At 45.9% G+C, this 11,023-nt stretch overlaps 1 protein-coding gene across 4 annotated transcripts; it reads right to left on the reverse strand.

Moving 5' to 3' along the window:
* Positions 1-150: 150 nt before the first annotated feature.
* On the reverse strand, positions 151-10,174 carry tmprss7 (transmembrane serine protease 7). Of its 4 annotated transcripts, XM_028967620.1 has the most exons (18): positions 10,043-10,174; positions 8,877-9,072; positions 8,663-8,793; positions 8,512-8,579; positions 8,085-8,278; positions 7,958-7,993; positions 7,440-7,668; positions 6,205-6,329; positions 5,886-5,998; positions 5,684-5,790; positions 5,265-5,401; positions 5,078-5,185; positions 4,751-4,858; positions 3,922-4,038; positions 2,976-3,204; positions 2,278-2,546; positions 1,157-1,293; positions 151-462 (listed from the first exon to the last, which is right to left on the reverse strand). In XM_028967620.1, exons 1-18 carry the CDS (start codon positions 10,094-10,096, stop codon positions 304-306), a joined length of 2,517 nt encoding a protein of 838 aa, XP_028823453.1. In that variant the 5' UTR covers positions 10,097-10,174; the 3' UTR covers positions 151-303. The 4 variants fall into 4 exon arrangements, with proteins under 4 accessions (XP_028823453.1, XP_028823455.1, XP_028823452.1 ...); XM_028967622.1 differs by lacking the exon at positions 10,043-10,174 and having other exon boundaries at positions 5,078-5,140; positions 8,877-9,594; XM_028967619.1 differs by lacking the exon at positions 10,043-10,174 and having other exon boundaries at positions 1,157-1,287; positions 8,877-9,594.
* Positions 10,175-11,023: the final 849 nt, after the last annotated feature.

Here is an 11,023-nt window from a genome sequence, read left to right on the forward strand (position 1 = left end):
GGTCTTATCGCCATTCAATTTCTGCAGCTGAGATCAGATCGCACCGTGACTTTGAACACAGCAAGTCAGGGTTAGATATTAAAAGAGCTGCTGTGATAATGCAAGGTCACTGTGAAGAATGCAAAGTAATCAGAATGAAGTCATTTCTGATGGTTTGCGATAATTCCTTTATTGGTTACAGAGGTTGTGGAGAACATTTCGTCACATGTACTTTTCAGATGCGACTGGCCTCACGGCTTGGTGAAGAACTTCTTGTCTGAGATGTTTCATTAGCAACTTCATTGGCTCTTGGTGAGTTCGAGGTCAGGTCATGTGACTTTGAATCCAGCCCGTGAACTTGGCGACCCTGGTGTAGACGCCCGGCAGGTTCGGCCTGCCGCAGCCCGCACCCCAGCTCACAATGCCAGTGACAAACCAACGCCCACCTGCTGTCTGGCATGAGAGCGGACCACCGGAGTCTCCCTGAAGGAGGAACAGATCACAACACACAAGTGCATATGCAGGCTGGGTAGGTGGTGGCCTGGCAAGTAAGGAGGCGGCCCCGTAATCGTAAAGTTGCCGGTTCGAATCCTGAAGCGCCAAGGTGCCACTGAGCAAAGCACCGTCCCCACACACTGCTCCCCTGCTCACCAAGGCTGATGGGTTAAAAGCAGAGGACAAATTTTGTTGTGTGCTGTGCTGCGGTGTTTCACAATGACAACCAATTTACTTTCACTCTAACAAGTGAAATATTTCTTCATTACAATAAACATTACTTAAATGCATTACTAGTGGATTACCATTAAACAATGGCCCAGGTGTTTTGTCACATTTAAAGTGATAGTTTTTTGTGATGTACAGTAGAGCACAGCACATTGTGCACACAACAATATGTGTCTTCTGCATTTAACCCATCGCTCTTTGTGAGCAGTGGGCAGCCATGGACGGTGGCACCTTGACAGTTCTGGATTTGAACCACCTTCCTTAGCTACTATGCCACCATTAAGCTACAGTGGTAACAATGCTGCTGTTTTTATATTCCTCCTTTCTGCACATTTACACCTCCATTCCAAACATGAAACATATTTTCTTCTGGCTTCCGGTTTTTGTTCTGGTAGAATATTCTAGCATCCGCAAATTGGCCAAATTAGAGTGTGAACTGAAGAGATGCGCTCACCCTGCAGGCATCCTGCTCTCCTGATGGGACCCCTGCACACAGCATGCGCGGGGAGACTGGCCCATACCTCCTCTTACACTCGCTCTGGGTAATGATGGTCACCTCAGCCTTCTGCAGCACTGACGGCAGAACTTTATCTGGCAGGAAGAGACCGAATGTCACAATGCTGCATTTCAAAATTCAAGTCAAATGTTCTCTGATCAGAAAGTACTGAAAGGGATTACAAAGTTTTGAGGCTTCCGACAGCGAGCCTCAGAAGATCTGAAGTTGTTTTTCCTGATAGGCTTTCAAACTAAATTGTCATGATTCCGGTCCGGCAGGGGGGAGTCCAGGTCCGGAGTTCGGCCCTGGGTTTCATGTTCGTCCTGTGTAATGTTCCCTGATTGTTATCACCTGTGTATCATTGTACAAAACTATCCTGTTTGTGTCTGTTTGTGGTCAGGTCGTTGTGTGGTGATGTTCCCTTGTCCTGTGACGTCGTGCGCATGTGTCCTCCTTCCTTGCCATGTCCAGCCAACGTGACATAAATACTAAACAGCTGTGGCGTGTTGGTGCTACATAGCTTAGATCTTTCCCTGTCCCACCACACCTGGGCAGTAATGTACTAAAGAGTGTAGTAAATTAGGCTGAACCCAAATGGGAGAAATGGGTGGCAACATCGAGGGGGATCAAGAGCCAAGAGGGCAATCCAAAGGCGTGGTCCGGTCAAAGGCAATCAAGGTACGGCTTAAAGCGAACGCGAGACAAGTCAACGGATGAGTTCGCAATTGTTCCTGTCTTGTTCCACCCCTTTATGCTGCCTGGGGATGTGGGCGTGGCACTCTTACGGTTTGTAGGGGGACTGGTTCTCTGTGCGCCCTCTAGTGGGACGGAGGTCGGGCGGTGGCCATGACAAATGTCTTATGTGTTTGATGGAATCCAGCACTGACTGGAAGTAGCAACTGGTACCTAATTAACGTTGGGAAAAGAAGGGGTCACCCAATAAATTACTACTACACACACAAATGAAAAAAAACTCACTTGAACTGAAAACCTATATTCTGGACCAAACAATCTTCCATAAATAAATATAAATCTATTTCTAATAAAAAGCTTTTTCAGCAGCAGTAGAGTGGACTCACCCTGCTCGGAGCGGTATCCCCAGCCGGTGACCCAGCAGCGCAGCGCACTGTTGAGGGTCTGGGAGGTGGCGGGCAGGCAGACGGGCTGGATGTGGGCGCTGAGGGTGGAGGGCCAGGCCTTCCGCAGTTGCAGCAGGGCAATGTCGTAGTCGAAGTTGCGGGAGTCGTAATACTCGTGCACCACGATCCTGCGGATATCTGCCACGTGCTTGGCACTGCCCTGCGCCAGCATACCCAAATGTGCCTTCCACTGCTGCGGGTCTGACAGCCTGTGGGGAGGTGTTTTTTTTTTTTAATAACATAATCTACACATGTCTAGAACAAATGCAGCTTTTATCCTCTAAAAGGTGTAAGAACTCCAGGCTTCACTATGTTACTTTGCATTACATTATGTTATATTACAATTACAAACAGTAAAACATAGTGAGTCACAAGCTTAGAGTTACTGCTGGTTTCTACAGAGACCTTCTACAGACCTTTAACTGTCTGGACATAATGTGCCATTCCTAACAATGACATGTTGAGACATCTTTCCTCAAATTTATTCTTGAAGACATTAAAACCAAATGAGTCCCCCTCTGTCTTTACCAATTTTTTTTAAATGATGCAAAGAGATAATCTTAGAGTCATTTAAGACTATATGCAACATTCAGTCATGCGTGAGAAGGAGGGCGTGGCCTCTGTGGCGCCTCCCGTACCTGTCCCTGCTGAAACAGTGTGCGGCAGACAGCAGCCACTCAGATGAGATGACGGACGCTCCGCAGTACAGGTAGCCAGAGAAGTGCAGGCTGACCTGCCAGGGCCACTCCCCCTCTGCAGCGTTCGTCCCGCCCACCACGCGCTCCTGTGCCATGGCTCCGCCCGGTCCCGAGTGCGGGGACAGTGATGCATCCATCTGATTTTTCACTAGAGATGGTCGCCCACAAGCTACAGAGCACATTACCAGGCAGAATGACAGGTTACTCCTACTGTACAGAGGTACAGTGTGTACTCTATAATGAATAGAGAAACACTTTTCCAGACAGAGCTGAGCAAATGCTTAGGAACCGAGCTGACTGACTCTTAGCTCTGACAACCAGGGCCAGACTCATTAAGTGGGAGAGCGTGGACACAGAGACTGGGCTTATTCGCGCAGCGCCGGACTAAATCACTGAAAACAAAGAGCAATTACTGCCAGTCCAATTATGGAGATAATGAAACAATATCGGCACGGGACCACAGGTCAAGCGACATCACTTAAAGCTTCACATTAAAATGTTTCAGATCAAGACTTCAGGTATTTAGGGGCGCATTTAAAAGTTCATATAAGAAAGCTATACCTCAAGCACAATTTTTAGGTCGCTTGGTTCTGATACACTTTTAAAAGTAAAACAGGATGAAATAAAAACATTTCATGATTCAGAAATATAGTGTTTTCATCAATAACAGTTTCTACAATATTAACATAATCAAATTATATTATTTAATATGACATTAGAAAGGCCTTCTATGTTTATTACTATGTGCAAATTCGAAAGGAAGAAAGAAAATTTGACCTTGTTCACACATAAATATTCCACATTGTCCCAGAATTGGAATTGTACTACGCTGCTGTGCAGCCAGACCCTGGCGGCTAGTTTGCCTGTGATGGTGCTATAAACTCACCACAGTCCTGCTCGTCGCTAAGATCCTGGCAGTCAGGCACTCCATCACACTTGGCATTTTTCTTTAGGATACAGGACCCACTGCCACACCTGTAGCTGATCTCAGAACAGCTGGTCTCTGTACAATCATTGGCATGATGTCAGACATTTTTTTTTTTAACAGTAAAGTGTGTAATAACTGTGCCAAAAGTGAACTTATTTAAGCAGAAGTCAGCTCAATAGAGTACAACAGTACAAAATAATAAAACAGAAGATTTATATTTAAATGATATAACATTACATAATTTGTCTGCTCATATGGTAATAACTTTATGGGTCAACATGAGTTTTTTTCATTTAGAATTTCTATTCACTAGCCTAACAAAAATGTGGAAAAAATACTTAGCTGTGCATTCAGAATTTGCAGAAATTACTTAATAATTTGGTTGAAATAATAGAATACTTTACATTACTAGCAAGGAAACATTGTGATTCACAAGGTAAGAGTTACTGCTGGTTTCTACAGAGACCTTCTACAGACCTTTTACACTCTGGACATTGAAATCATGAAAGACATAACTCATGTGAAATTCTTGGCAATGAAATGTTGAGACATCTTTGCTCAAATAAAGTTTATCCATGAAGACATTCAAACCCTATCATTGCCCATCCTTCTTTATAATTTAAGAATCATCTTATGGTCATCATAATTTATGATTATATTATTTATTGGTCATCTGTTTTTTGTTTTTTTTTTGGATGCCCTAGCCTGACAAATATGTAAAAAGAATTATTTTTATTAGTTTGCCGAGATAATTTTAGAGTTTGTGTGAAATAATCTGTGTGCAGACCTTGTGTGCAGTTGCTCTCGTCTCTGCCATTAGAACAGTCATTCTCCCCATTACACACATAGATGGGGTGCAGAGGGCTGCTGCCCCCACAGTTTTTTGTGGGGCTGGCTGTAATACAAAATATGAATACCACTGAGTATACTACAGTATTCTAAAAGTGATTCTTTTTTTCAATAATAGAACCTATATCAATAAGACTGTGTTTTGTTAGAACTGTGAATAACACTGATTGTCGCTGATGATGATGATGATGAAGAAGAGTTATTAAACTGTATCCTATTCCTGGTTGAGCTCTTCAGAATAATTGTTACTTCAAATGTGGCATACAGCAGAAGACTTCATCACTTTCGTCCTGACAGTCATCGAGCCCATCACAGCGCCGGCCTTTCTCTACACACAGACCAGTGGAGCAAAGGAAGTAGTTTTCAGGGCAAGCTGTGAGAAAACAGTGACCCGCAGGTGAGATGGGGTGATGGGTGATGAGGGAGGATGGTGTCAGTGGTGGTGGCCTTACGCTGGCTGATGTTGAAGCTGCTGTACGTGGCTGTGAAGGGAAGGTCTGAGGTGCGGGAGCTGCAGCGGAATACCACCTCTGGGTGCGGATGAGGGATCCGGAACACTGTGGAGTGACTTATGTAGCTGCCACAGTATCTGCGCAAAGTGATCAAAAGTCACAGCTTTGAGTTAATGTGAAAAGGATATAAAGGATTGTGAAAGGATATAAATGCTGCAATGAATTAATAAAAATGCTGATATATGACAGAGTAATGCACATTGAATGCTCGGGATTTGAACCGGCAACCTTCTGATTACAGGGCCACTTCCTTAACCGCTAGGCCACCACTGCCCCTAAACAACTGATATAGAATTATTATTTGAGAATAGCAAATTGCATGTTGAATCCGATCTACTGATCTAACACCACTAACTCACATGATCTCATTCACCTTCCACCAGCCATGCTCACAAGATTTCAGGTCCTTCGGGTTCAGCACATAGTTCCGGAACGTCAGAGCCACGCCCAGAGAGCTTTGTGGAGTCTGCAGAAACCAGCACGCTTTCAATTCGCACTTTCACGTTCAAAGCATCCAGTTTCTCCCAGTCCCTCCTGTCCATTCTTTTCAGTAAACTGTACCTGAAAATTCCAGGTACAGGAGCATTGTGGGGGAAGAAGGCTGGGATAGAACGGGCTCGTCAGCTGCCCGCTTGAGAGGGAATTTGCCTGTGTCGCAACTGTGATTAGACATTCTGTAACACAGCCATAGAGATATAACGACTGCATAATTAAATGGAAATTCATTATAGACTAGTTGAAAGGATACGGTTGTATAAAGGAACTATCCTGATGGAACATGCAAGCATGATCTTAACTAATGTCATTCGCAAGAAAGAGCACTGAAGCAGTTCTCGGAGCCCAAAAGAGTAATATCCATTACTCATTACAATACACGTACCTTCTTCCAATATGGCCTGGAAGTCCCCCATGAAGCTTTTCACCCCCTGCGTCAGACTGAAGGACAGCAACATGACATTGGATGTGGAGACCACAGACAGAGGCTGATGGACGGGTTCACACAGCCTGCAGTATCAGAAAGAGCAGAGAGAAGCCCGCACACAACGTTGGAAGGATAAACGAAGGCTCTATGTTTCATTTTGGAAGACCAACATGTTCATACACACGTCGTCATGATCCCAATGATCTCATGCCCTATTTATTGAAATAAGGATTAAAAGGATTTAATCCTTATCGGTGATGGCGCGATGCCGGGGAAAGAGGGGGCAATTCCCCTGTAAACAAACATCCTGCCCCGTAAGTCAAAAGAAAATTATAGATTACCCACAAACTGAATATGGACAGGAGATTTACTACAGCAGCTCTGTTGTTGTGCGTCTCACTACTGTCATCTGTTCTTCTTCTGCTCCCGATGTGTTCACATTGCTGGTGAAGTGTGAGGTGTGCGCACCAAATTGTGAGCGATTTATTCGAACAGTTTGAGCAGGAAGCCACCGGAAAAATTGCACAGTGTTCCTTTCTCGATCCCACAAGCACCACTGTCGGCCTTGTTGTTGCATAGAGCTGACTGGGGGACAGGGACAAAAATGAAAGTGACTGTCATAGTGAAGCACAGCACACGGTGCACACAACGAAACGTGTCCACAGCAATTAACCCATCACCCTTGGTGAGCAGTGGGCTGCCATGAAAGGTGCCCAGGGACATGGGGACGGGGTGCTTTGTGGCGCCTTGGCACCTCGGGATTGGCTTTCCACCCCCGCAGGGAAAGTTAATGCTGTGAGACGCATCATATTTTCAACTATGCAAACCCTTTTTGTTAATATTGTCAGTAGTGAGAAGTGTTATTGTTGTACGTGTTGAATATGTTTGATGTAGGTCATCCAATTAAGGTAAATGTTAAGTTTTTAGTTGTAATCTGATTATTATAAAACTATTTCTTAGTTTTCCCACCTTGTCCTGGTCAGGGGATTTGTGTGCCTCAGTGACCCTAAGCTCAGCCTTAAGGTGGGACACCAAAGTTGGACGAGTCTTAGGATAGACAAAGTGCAATCCAGATACATGACAAAAAACCGCTGTCCGGAGCAGCCCCGCCCCTTTTCCTGCTTCCATTGCCTTTCTGTCTGCCCCCTCATATCCGCCAGCCCCGCAGATGATAACCAGTCCTACTGCCTCACCGATACAGGACCTTGCCCCTCATGGGCAGCAGCGCGTCATAGACAGTGAGAGCGTCGTTCACACAGTCGCTGGCCTCGATGGAGAGGCTGCTGATGGCGAGGCGGATCACAGAGCCCGGAATGGCGGTGAGTTTGACGTAGCAGCTCAGTCCACCCCATGACGAGAACACCTTCAAGGGAAACTTCACGTCCGCCAGTCCCGCGTACATCTTATCCACACATTGCGAGCCTGGGCAGAGGAGGCATGCAAGGCATTCATCATAAAAACATTAGCTTTTTCTAATGAAACAACCTTGATTATCGCACAACAAACACAGCCCAATATAAAAAAAAAAAAAAAAACAAACACAGCCCAATATTTGTGTGCAAAAGAAACTGATATTCCAACTGTGGCATGGGTCAAGTGACAATGAAGTAGAAATGATCAAAGTACATCAAATTAATACCAAACCCATTTAAACAAGCCAACACACAATGCACATTTGGTGATTCCACAGTTCTACTGTAAGGTCGGGTACCTGTTGCTGTTGCTGTGTAGTCTGACCGTAGAGCAACTGCAGGCACAAGTAAGGACATTTTGATGAATAAAAAAAAACAAAAAAAACGCCTGCTTCCCATACCAGGCCACTAGCGCGGACCGCTTACTGTTGATGAGGATCGAGTCTATGTCCACGGGCAGGCCTAACAGGTAGCCCACGGACGATCTGTTCTGCAGGCTCGTGAGGACAGAGTCCCGGAGGATGGCGCTCACACACTCCTCACACACAGCGGCGGTCTTCAGCTGAGGCACCACAAACACCATCCAGAAATGCACCAGCAGCCCGCCTTTGTTGTTGTTGCTATAAAACACACACACACACACACACACACACACACACACGTGCATCTGTGTAGAACAAGTGGCCTTCTGAGCATAGGAAATGAAGGAGGAAGCACCGCAGGAGTTGCCATATTGAACACGTTTCTGCCTGTCAATCATTGCGATGCCCCTCCCATTTTTAAACTTACCCAAGTATTCTATCTATTACAGAGCTTTGTAAATAATCCGATGGTTTGTAAAGAGGTGGTTTACCTGAGGTCAGAGATTACTGTGTGCTTGTAGAGCCTGGACACTGACGAAGTTCTGTACACACTGCTGACCTTGAGCGTGAACACAACCGCCGGTTACACAACGGAAAGTGTGGCATGTTTAACATTCTGACATTGGGTAGATGCTCACTCACAACTTGTTGTATCATGGTTGCCATGGACACAAACTCGCTGGAGCCGGCGTGCCTGTACTCGGGAATGAACTCTACGTTGGCAATGCGGAACATTCCGGCAAAATACACGCCGCTGTTGCTTTCCCTGCGAACTGCGAACGAAGCAGGGCGTGGCTGTCAATGACAGTTTTCTTCCGAGAAAAAGCGGACAGGACGAATGATACAGGCCACTCACATATAAAAACCCACAACAGGGACCACATGACTATCATCACAACAAAGACCACCACTGTTATGAGGATGGCCAAGTTCTGCAGGTTCCATACGGCATGCGGCTTCTTCAACTTCTTGAGCCTGCGCCTGTGGTATCGACTGCACAGTGCGTACAGCATGCCGTCCACAGTGGGCACGTCCAACGACACATCAGCTACCTGTTGCGAGGAAACAAACATGGCACCGTGGCGCCGGTTCGAGGGACGTGAAACAGGTATCAGATCTTGGTCACACTCCAGCATGTCATCTCATTCGACAGTCCGTGCCGGAAGCGGCGTTGATTTTCACTGGTCGGCCTGATCTAGTGTCGCACAATAAAGGGCAGCCACTTGTGATCGAATGTGCGATGTTTTCTGTACATCGACAAATGAAAAGATGAGATTAAACGAAGCCGCCCGCGTATTAAATGTCACCGTTCCAGTGGAAGCTAATGGAAGCGACGGTGGGTAATTAGGCATCGCATTCTGCGGCCATATGCCCTTTTCACCGCGGTGGAAGGGGAACGAGAACTGGCAAGGCCTAGGACATTTCTGGAGGCCACACAACGACTCGGTCACTCTGGTCACAGCGCTGTCAGTCAGGCCGGTTAGTAACGCCGTCACCCTGGCCCCGCAGGCTCATTGTGTTTCTCAAGATGTACATTATTTATATACTGTCATTCCATCCCTCTACCGGAGAGGACTATGGCCTGCTGGGAAGGAAAAAAAAAAAACAAAAAAACATAAACTTGCATATATATGTTCAGACAATTGTTTTGCTGGTCACTCATATGACATTAATATCAATTTAATCATTGCTATGGGGAAAAAAATATTTTAAATAAGTTAATGATTTTTAGTTAAATTAACTAACTAACACACGACACCTGGTCACCAGGAAACCCGTTCGTTCTGCTTTCTTAAACAGGTTCTGCAGAGATTCTCTCTGTTCCTCGAGAGAATTCACATATATGGAAATAAAAGGTTTTATTTATAATTGGAGGATGATCCATGTCCTTTTTTTTTGCGTGCTTGCAAATATGTGATTTTATGGAAACATTGAGAACAGCTGAAACCCAACAGTTACAAGACCGTATAGGAAGGAGGAGTGTATATGATGTGCATTAGTGTAAAAAAGCGGTACACTCACGCTGGCGACGTCCTCCTCGCCCGCCCGCCCGACGTCCTGGCGCCTCGACCCCATCCCGCAAAGCGCATCGGGCTGCACAACCGCGGATTTCCCCCTCTAATACGTGCCATTTACATGTTTTTTTTTTTTTTTGGTTTGTTTGTTGTTCGGGGACTTTGTCGCGCGTCGCTGCGCTGCGCTCTTGGGCTCCGGCGCTGCCGCGCTGTAACAATACCCGGCCGGGCCGGCAGGGGGCGCCGTAGTTCCCTCCGCCGCCCTATTCCCATGCGTTCCGCGGAAGCTCCGTAACTATACCCAATCGGGCCGGCAGGGGGCGCCACCGCTCCCTCCGCCGCCTTATTCCCATGCGTTCCGCGGAAGCGCCGTAACTATACCCAATCGGGCCGGCAGGGGGCGCTACTGCTCCCTCCGCCGCCCTATTCCCATGCGTTCCGCAGAAGCGCCGTAACTATGATAATGATTTCAATAATGCAAGTTTGGTCATTTAACAAATAAGGTTATTTGTGATATTAAACTAATGGGATTTACTGAACAGGTCCTAATGAACAGAACGAGGGAAGAGCGTCAGCCAAATGGTGTGAAAGTAAAAGGAAATCTTTAGGAAATACTTGTAATCGGAGTCTGATCTAAATCTAAAAAATTTATCCATTTCATTATGACTTGCCATGTCAGCAAAAAAGCCTTTACAGGTTTAAAACTTAAGGGGCTTAAGTTTAATCCCCTGGAGCAGCGGTTCTCAGAATTTTCACAAGGAGTACCGGGCAGGGTCGGTCACTTTACACAGGAGAAAGTTTTATTCCAAATATGAAGTGTTTATTATTAATAGTCATCCTCTGTAAATAGTGAGGATATTACTACATTAAGGATATTAGGGGGCAGTGGTGGCCTAGCGGTTAAAGAAGCGGCCCCGCAATCAGAAGGTTGCCGGTTCGAATCCCGATCCGCCAAGGTGCCACTGAAGTGCCACTGAGCAAAGCACCG

Source organism: Denticeps clupeoides, chromosome 2 (assembly GCF_900700375.1).
Source record: "Denticeps clupeoides chromosome 2, fDenClu1.1, whole genome shotgun sequence".
Lineage (NCBI taxonomy): Eukaryota > Metazoa > Chordata > Actinopteri > Clupeiformes > Denticipitidae > Denticeps > Denticeps clupeoides.

What these genes read in the sequence shown, in the direction of transcription:
- tmprss7 (XM_028967618.1), bottom strand. Translation starts at nt 9,156, where the DNA reads ATGCTGGAGTGTGACCAAGATCTGATACCTGTTTCACGTCCCTCGAAC. An exon ending in CCTGTTGTGGGTTTTTATAT is followed by an intron (nt 8,794 to 8,876) that starts GTGAGTGGCCTG and finishes CTTCGTTCGCAG; the next exon opens with TTCGCAGGGAAAGCAACAGC. An exon ending in AGACTCGATCCTCATCAACA is followed by an intron (nt 7,994 to 8,084) that starts GTAAGCGGTCCG and finishes TTGTGCCTGCAG; the next exon opens with TTGCTCTACGGTCAGACTAC.